This window comes from Rhyacophila brunnea, unplaced genomic scaffold (assembly GCF_057557595.1).
Source record: "Rhyacophila brunnea isolate RB1 unplaced genomic scaffold, BYU_Rbru_1.0 scaffold_6, whole genome shotgun sequence".
In the NCBI taxonomy this organism is placed as follows: Eukaryota; Metazoa; Arthropoda; class Insecta; order Trichoptera; family Rhyacophilidae; genus Rhyacophila; species Rhyacophila brunnea.
This window is the reverse complement of record NW_028233276.1, coordinates 45,997,190-46,005,780: the sequence shown is the minus strand read 5'-3', so window position 1 is coordinate 46,005,780 and position 8,591 is coordinate 45,997,190. Positions and strand designations below refer to the sequence as shown.

Here is an 8,591-nt window from a genome sequence, read left to right as displayed (position 1 = left end):
GTAACCAATTTTAAATTCAGTATGTCAAGTAGCTTCATTTAGACTTTTTTATAGAATCAGACGAGTATCCATATTTATATTAAGTATAATGTTTTATAATTTATCTCTCATTGCAAACATTGCTCACGAGTCTCCATTGTTAGTAAATATCATGTCTCCATTTTTCATTTATTTTAATTAGACTAATATTTATTAAAGCTTTTAATAAACAATTGTTGACCCTCTAAATTACAGTGTTTTCTTTACATCTACAGTATTTAATCATGAATATTATACTGAAATTGATATTTTTCAACAAATTAATTTTATAACGCATGGGGAGAATTTAAATATTAAATGTAATTAGACATGAAGGCAAAAGATTTTGTGACGAAATGTGATAATGGGAAGGGTTACAAGTCTTATATATCTCTATCTAGATAGGTTCTAGAAGCAGTTACAATTCTAGCCGGGGCTGCCAGCCATACGAAATTCCACCGTGTGAACACAACATTAATGGCACACGACCAGTTAGTACATGAGAGAGTATATTATATTATAATCTCAATTTTCCACCTCAGTCATAAATTCTATGCAAATTTTAGATATTTGTGTAGAATTTGTTTTTAAATTGCTATTGCTGATAGTAATTGCACCTGTACACGTGACCGTGAAAATTAAACTATTGCGATAATAGCCAGAGCGTTGGAGCGGAGCTCGGAGCAGTGGACCAATGAGGTTTTACCTGGAACAGGAGCGGAGCCCGAGTATTGAAAATTTGTAGTGCTCCACTATAAAGTTTCGTCCTAAAATCCAATGACAATATTATATTTGACACTTTGCAATACTTTAATTATTTTAAATACGGTAACACTTTCGAGTGATAAATAGCTTCACTTGTTTGTCCACTTTGTTGTGTTGAAAGCAGTGATAATGAAAGACGATTTGATATCAGTAATTTTGTTTAATAGAATTAATAATGAAATGGATGAATAATAAGCCTTATTTTAAAACCACTTATTTTTTTAAATTTGTTAACATTTTTGTATAAGTACATATAATACCATTTTTATTTTATATTAAACATCAATTTCTTCATTATACCTACGTCATATTATATTTTTATTCCATAATTTAAATAGTTTCGTTCGGTTAAAAAAGTTCAAAAATGCTAATTATTTCATAGTGGCATTAATTGAAAATGTATGTCTAAAATAAGTAGAACATAATATTGAGTTATTAAATAGTTGAATGTATTATTAATAATCGATGTCTTTCGGCAAGCCAGCAATGACATTGCTTTCAATGTTGCAATGATTTTTCCCGCGAAGTATCTTGAAGAATCCCTTGTCACCCCAATCGGTATTCCAGGAGTTTGCAACGAGCCAATACATGGTGTTATTCTCGACCCCCCATCCTAAGATTTTGACCGCATGGCTGCCTGAAATTGATTAAAAACAGACACACTCTTTCTATTAGAATACATGTATATTAAATTGGTAATGGGTATTTTCATATATATATATATATATATATATTATATGAGTCGTATAGTTCTTATATACGATAAGTCCACTTTTGGTCAAAATTGATATAATGATGACATTTTTTACTACCGCCAGCGCTCCGCAATTTGGTTCAGTTGATCGGTTCCTAAAGGCTATAAATTCATATGAAAAGAGAGTTTCAAAATCACGATGAATTCCTATCGGCGATAAATACACGGTGCGGTTTGTTCCAAAGGCCGATAAGTCCATGCGACCTTGTAGACAGCCAATTAGCATCGAGTATTTGCTAAATTCAACATGGCCGTTGTAGCAGTTCGCGTTATCAAAAGTGTCTCAAGTTTTTAGTAGAAATACAACGAAATAATGTCTGATCTTACCCAAAATGTTGCTAAAGTGGAAGAAAATACATCAAGGAAACGATTCATTTATTAGGAATTATGGAAAAAGAACGTGGATCATCGGGAAAGGTATTTAAAATACGATTATTTTGCATTAAAAGTTGGCAAATACTGGATGATTGAGAATTTCTCTCGAATTAAACAATTGTTTTATTTTAGTTATTTCCGTATTTTTTGTAAATGTTCTACCTGCACAAAATAAAATCTGTGTGAATATAAAATTCCCTCGTTTCAAATAAAGATTTTTTTATAACATTTTTTTCTGTTAAAAATTACTCGGACTACGTTTATTTAAAAAAAAATATTGTGATTACATTATTGATAGTAAGTAAGTGTCAATATTATACATAATAGGTACATTTGTGTAAAAGTGCATATTGTTTTTTCAATGTATGCTTGATCCCGTGCAAGGGCCCAATGGGTTGGGCGAATGGCTAACAACCATTCCTCGAAAAAAAGGGTGTGTTAATATAATCTTCAGTCTGTGGAGGTTCATATGCTCTGCTTAGGAGCGAAGACGGTAATTACATTTGTGTATTTTTTTCTACTATCACTTACCTAAAAAATCTTTTAAAGTCACCTAACCATGTTAATATTTTTTTGATTTTATTTTAATAATCATTTGTCTATTAGATGAAGAGAAGACAAAACTTATGTTCGATTCGTTCTAATGTATTAGGTTTTATGATAATAAATAAATTAAAAAAAATACGATTTTTAATTTACTGACGAAAATTCTCAAATCACCAATGAATGAAATCATTCTAACAAATTATTTTTGTATTTATTGAAATAATAATTGTTTTTTATTTACCCTATACTTGTCAACCACTTATTGTTAGTGTTGAGAAACAAAGACCGATAAGTCATACCTACTGGGTTCCTAAATACGATAAATTTGACAGTTAGTTTCAAATGCCGATAAGTCCATCACTCTTTTGTCAATTTCTCCTTTACTGCTGCGAAAATGATTAATTTTATTGTGAATATTTGTATAAAAACAACACACCACCATAATATAAATTCAATCATAGGTTTTCATAAGAAGAAGTAGTATTACATGAAAATATTTAGTTTGCCAACATTTCATCAAAGTGGACTTATCGTATATAGTAACTATACGACTCATATGTAAGCATTCCAATTATTTTAAACTGATTTATTTTGCAATAGTCCGTTTACACTGAGTAGATCTACTGCTGGCTTTCAGCAGCTTATATGACTACGTTGAGGTGCTCGTACCACCTTGAAGGCATGTGATGGTAGTATTGAAGTCCAGCAGAACAACTTCGGTGCTCATTTCAAAAATATATTTTCTCTGTCGACTTATGATAATTTTCATTCGGTTTTTTGCCGAGTATAAAAATTTATCATCTAATAAAAGTGCGTGTAGAGTGGGCAAGCTAAACGTTATTAACTTATATACAAATATAGAGACATAGAATTACAAATTAAATATCTATTTTTTATAGTGTCAAATTATAGCAAACTCGGTAAGGAGCTGACCTCAATAATAAATTCTGCATATCCATTTTTTACTTAGTCAGTCATCCGACGTCCGAGTCATTGACGGAAACGCCAGATAGTAGCTGACTTGATTATTTCAATAAAAAGAATATTATTTTGTTTGTATTGTAGTGTATAATAATTCATCGGAAATGCCACTCGAATAATAGAATAAGTTCCCGGCCTGTTAGAATCTCAATCTCCGCATCGTCCCGCACAACATCTCATTGTATCGAGATTCGGACCTCGGAACACTATCATAGGTATTGTAACACGACTACTGTAACACACTATTGTACCGACCGTTACACCGCAAATAAAACTCGCTCCTGCATCCATCTTCGACTTCGTCATCATCATCCTCAATATCATGACCTACGACACGCCGACGACTCCCACAGTGGTAACTCAATCGAACCCCACACAAATATATTTTTTAATTTAATTTAAGTACCTATCTATGTAATAATACAAATTTAAATTTTAACTAGTTATACCAAATATCATAATGCCTAAATTCCCCATCAAAATGTTCCAATCGACAGAGTTGGGAATATAATGATATTATTGTAACTGTAAATGAGTTAAGGCTAGACCAGGATGCACAGCGAAACAAACAAAAAGAAAGTTACCGTTATCTGTTTTCTGGGTGGACGAAGGATCAAAAGTAGGTACGGGCAGTCGGTGACCTACCCTTGAGTCGCGAACGTCGCCTCTAAAAATACAACTTGCCCTCTTTTCGCGTCAAAGGGTGCGTTTACAAAATAATGTTATTAATAATTAATTGTTACTTGTCAAGCGAGATATACTTACAATGTCCCTGAATCAGTGTTTTTAATAAGTGAAAAGTATAAATCAACACCCTACGTAAACCCATACCCATCACTAGGTACATCAATTTTATTTTTCAATACCGAATAGAAAACCCTCACCACACATCATATTATTTTCTGACTTGGGAAGTAGTTCCGGGCAGTTAGAATTGGTATATTACATACGTCATTATTAACACTTGTCACTTACCCAACTCATCCCCGACACGGTATTGATATACACCAGTTGAGTAGCTGAGGAAGTCTTCGTACACGCTGAATGCGGCTTCAACTGGTCCGTTGGTAAATATGTCCTGTCGTATCTGTTTTTCATCTTCAGTGAGGAAGTAAGGGGCTTGGCCACGTCGCTTGTCGTTTACGTATGTCACGGGATAATTATCTTCGCATTTTCTAAGGCACGACGGAGTTGCTATCACCATACAATAAAAACACGTCATAAACTATTAAAAATAATTTGATACATTTCGTTCATACGAAGATGTTTTAAGGGGGGGGCTTCAACCTCCCAGAGGCAGCTAGCGGAAAAATACAAAGCTTGCAATTTGAGTCATTTTTTTGATAATTTACAATTTCAACTGTAGTAATTAATAAATATGTATTTGAAAACATTATCTCTCATGATCTCTTCTCTCTCATGATCTCTTTTCAAAAAGATTTTTTCTATTGGTTATAATATATTCTCTCAGAAAGTGTTTTTCAAAATTATTTATGTTGAATAAATATATCTTAAGACGGCTAGGTATTTGAAAAAAATAAATCATGACATTTAAAAGATTGGATCGGTTCTGAAAGGTAAGACAGCTGTTAATATCAAATACCTATATTTAGTATGTATCTAATAAGTCTAGCAATAAGTAAAACTGTAGTGAATTGAATTGTATTTTTTTTAAGAATACCTCCTGACTTGCATGGTGGTCTTGTGCCATTAACGTGGTGTTCACACGGCTCAATGTCGTATGGCCGACAACCCTGGTGAGAATTGTAATCGCCTCCAGAAACCAAGCCTTCCGCCGCCCAATACTGCCAAGTATTGACTGACAAAAAAAAATAATCCAATCATAACCTTAAAATAAAATCTCTTAATATAACTAACAATGATATATTGGGATTTGACTTTTGTATCCCTTTAATTGGGGTTACTATCAATGTGAAATCTTCCTTCTAAAATCGTGTTTTGGCAAACGGTTAATATTATAATAATATCCTTTTAGTGACCATTTCAAAATAACTATAGACACATCATTTTAAGGTATTTTTAGATAAAGAGCAACAGGAAACTCGAAATAAATGAGTTGCTTTTATTTTGGTATGCAGTTTTATTCAGTGACGTCCCGTAGGGGTAGGCAGATTACCCAAAGGGCGGCAAACTAAGGAGAATCATATAAATATAAATAGCTACCAAAACTTAGTAATAACAGAAATATCTTTCCAATAAAAAAATCATCTCACCGGTTGGAAACAAAATGTATTAATTAAGTACTATATAAGTTTTAACAGGACTTTATTTTTTTTGTTGGATTATCGATGTCTAGTTTACTTCTGTTGTTCAAGGACGTCACGTTATTCGTAAGCAGCAATGACACGTGGAGATTTGCGAATTATATTTGAATTATAGGTAGGTACATACTTACCTAATTTAAAATTTATCCAAATATGTTTGCCAGTCACTCGCGAGTTTTGAAAGTTGTCAGGTGTATTTTTAAATGTACCTATCTGAAACCGTAGCCTCGTAATATTGTCTATTGAAGCAGAGAGGGCATTTAAATTAGATTTAGTGGTATTATATTATATCTTGTTAGTAATGTATCCATATCCTGCCTGTTTGCATTTGCATTTTAACACTGCCTTCATTTTGTCTAGGGACGTCACTGGTTTTATGGCAAAATATATGGTAGATACCTACGTTAATAATTAATAATAAAAGATTGTTTATAATTACACAAGTATCCACCATTGCAACCATGCCCGCAAAAGTTACCACAGCATGCTAAAAGATCTTCAGCAGAGAAATAGAAATTAACCTTTCCTTTGGAGTGTATGCACATTCTGTCTGTCATTGCTTCTACAGCTCCAAATGCCCAGCAAGACCCACACCCTCCCTAGTTAGAATAACAATATTATTATGAATTTAACAAAAGATAACGTGGTGTTAACCGTGTCCGGATTTTTTTACGTACACAGTTGACCTTATCATAGTTCACTGTGAGATGTTGTATGGGAAATATATTGCTGTATAGTATTGCGATCAAATTCTTGTCTAAATAATACACGAGAAAGACAGAAGAAAATAGGTAGGTAAATAAATTAGAAAATCACTCATATCGTATAATTTATATAAAATTATGCTGGGTGTACGTAAATATATATTATCAAATATGTGATAATAACGCTACCATTATTATCAAATATTTGATAGCAACCAATATCAAAATTAAGTAATGTTCTTACTGAATCTAATAAAATAGGAACATTACATTAATCAGCAAACTCGTAATTTTTTGATATCATTACGATTCGGCCATCTCTTTCCTATAATACAGCTCACGGTGAAGGCCACCATCACGAAAGCTCAATATTTTATGACGTTACATACTTGATCTCTTATGTCGTTGAGTGTGGGACAGTTTGGCCACGCTGTACGTGAATCGAAAGTATCTGGTAAATCAACATCAAGTTCACGAGAGAGCCTTGGAATCTCGTATTTCTGTGGAAGGACACCCATCAACCTGATAAGGGTTTAAAAAAAATCAAGAATAATAATATTATATAACAATATTAATTAAATAATTATAATTCCGTGATTGTCCGAGCTATAACATATCTTCGTAGAAGTAGTTCAAATTGTATACATATTCAGAACCACTGATCAACGAAACCATGTTTATATTTAACTGTGTTGCTTTGCTACTAAATAAGAAAGAATTCAAGTGAGGTCTCTTTGTTTTTGGACGGGGTTCAGATGGCATGGCTAAGATGGTAAAGCACATTGGCCGAAATCCGATGGATACGGGTTTGAGTCCCGGCTGGCTCAATATTTTACCACGTTTTTATTAGCTCGTATTCTTTTTTGTCCGGTACAGATTTTTTCTTGTGTGTCCAGTATAATTTTTTTCTTGTTTATCCAAGATTTGTATTGGACGATTGAAGATTTTTTCCTAACTAAACTTTAACTTCCCGACTAGCTAGACATTTGAAACTTTTAGAATATATCAGAACACGACGACAATGCATTCTTTTAATACTTTTAGCCATTTTTAAGGAGAATTGAATTCATTTTCAGTTCATTCTGTTTTGTATGGAAAGTTATTATTGCCGGTTGCTAAGGGGGTCTTAGCAACTAAATTATTAATATATACGTGCGTTACAATGGAAATCAATATGAAATGTCTAAATGACGGATTTATTATATTAATTTATTTTATTATATTATATTAATTATTTTTTAACTACATTTATGTAATAAATTCTATAATCTGTAATGGAGCATTTACATTATTTAGACGTAGATAATAATCTATATTTTAGTAGAATATTATAAATAGAAATTGGTTTCTTTTAAATTTTGAATTCGGAAAATGGTGTGATTAATAATATTTACAAAAAGGTACCTTGATAAAGAAATTAAATATAATATGATATTTGATAGATAAAGATAAATTAATATATGAAATCTTCACCCTTTGATATATGAAAAGTCAATATTCTCATGGAAGTTCCTCTTGGCTTTCCATGTGACGGCCTTGGTGTTGATTAGGTTGATGAATTCGTCCGATAATGGATGAGGAAGCTTCTCCGACAGTGTGCATATTACCATGCACAACACAATAATAAATAAACATTTAAAGGAGACTTCCATTTTTAATTTAGTCTGTAAAAGAAAACGCATTCGTATTATTATAAATTAATAAACATTTACAATCAAGTCGGTTATAAAAAAAAATAACTAAGATTCACAACTAATTAAATGGTTCAAATAATAGTTACACACATTTATTATAATATATTATACAGTTAATATAAACGTGATTCTCTTTTTCACGATTTTGAAATAACACGGTCCAAGAATTTTTATTTCAAATAACAACTATTGGGCTTGTTGAGCCCTCGAATTAGGAGATTGAAATTTCACAGGAATAGAGCACTTTTACGGAATTGAACCTTGTTTAAATATAAGGGACAAAGAAAAAATACCGACTTTATTTGAAACAAAAACGGGTTTTAACGGCTATATTCATACCAAATTGGAGATTCGCCGTCGTTAAAAGATTCAGGAATGTATTCTCATAATCTTAAAGTATTGTATTATCTGGATGGAAATTTAAATGAACGATTAGTTTAGTGAATAAATATAATACAAAATATTGCTT

The 8,591-nt window shown here is 32.0% G+C and overlaps 1 protein-coding gene across 1 annotated transcript; it reads right to left on the bottom strand.

Annotated features, from left to right (window-relative positions):
* Positions 1 to 1,238: 1,238 nt before the first annotated feature.
* On the bottom strand, positions 1,239 to 8,053 carry LOC147065730 (cathepsin B-like). Its single transcript, XM_085957285.1, has 6 exons — positions 7,902 to 8,053; positions 6,818 to 6,950; positions 6,164 to 6,323; positions 5,121 to 5,258; positions 4,415 to 4,633; positions 1,239 to 1,420 (listed from the first exon to the last, which is right to left on the bottom strand). Exons 1-6 carry the CDS (start codon positions 8,036 to 8,038, stop codon positions 1,239 to 1,241), a joined length of 969 nt encoding a protein of 322 aa, XP_085813411.1. The 5' UTR covers positions 8,039 to 8,053.
* Positions 8,054 to 8,591: the final 538 nt, after the last annotated feature.

Coding starts and splice junctions, on each gene's coding strand:
- LOC147065730 (XM_085957285.1), bottom strand. CDS start 8,038: ATGGTAATATGCACACTGTCGGAGAAGCTTCCTCATCCATTATCGGAC. Junction 5,259..6,163: donor TTGCAATGGTGGATACTTGT/GTAATTATAAAC, acceptor TTTTTTTGTCAG/TCAATACTTGGCAGTATTGG. Junction 4,634..5,120: donor ACCACCATGCAAGTCAGGAG/GTATTCTTAAAA, acceptor GTATGGTGATAG/CAACTCCGTCGTGCCTTAGA.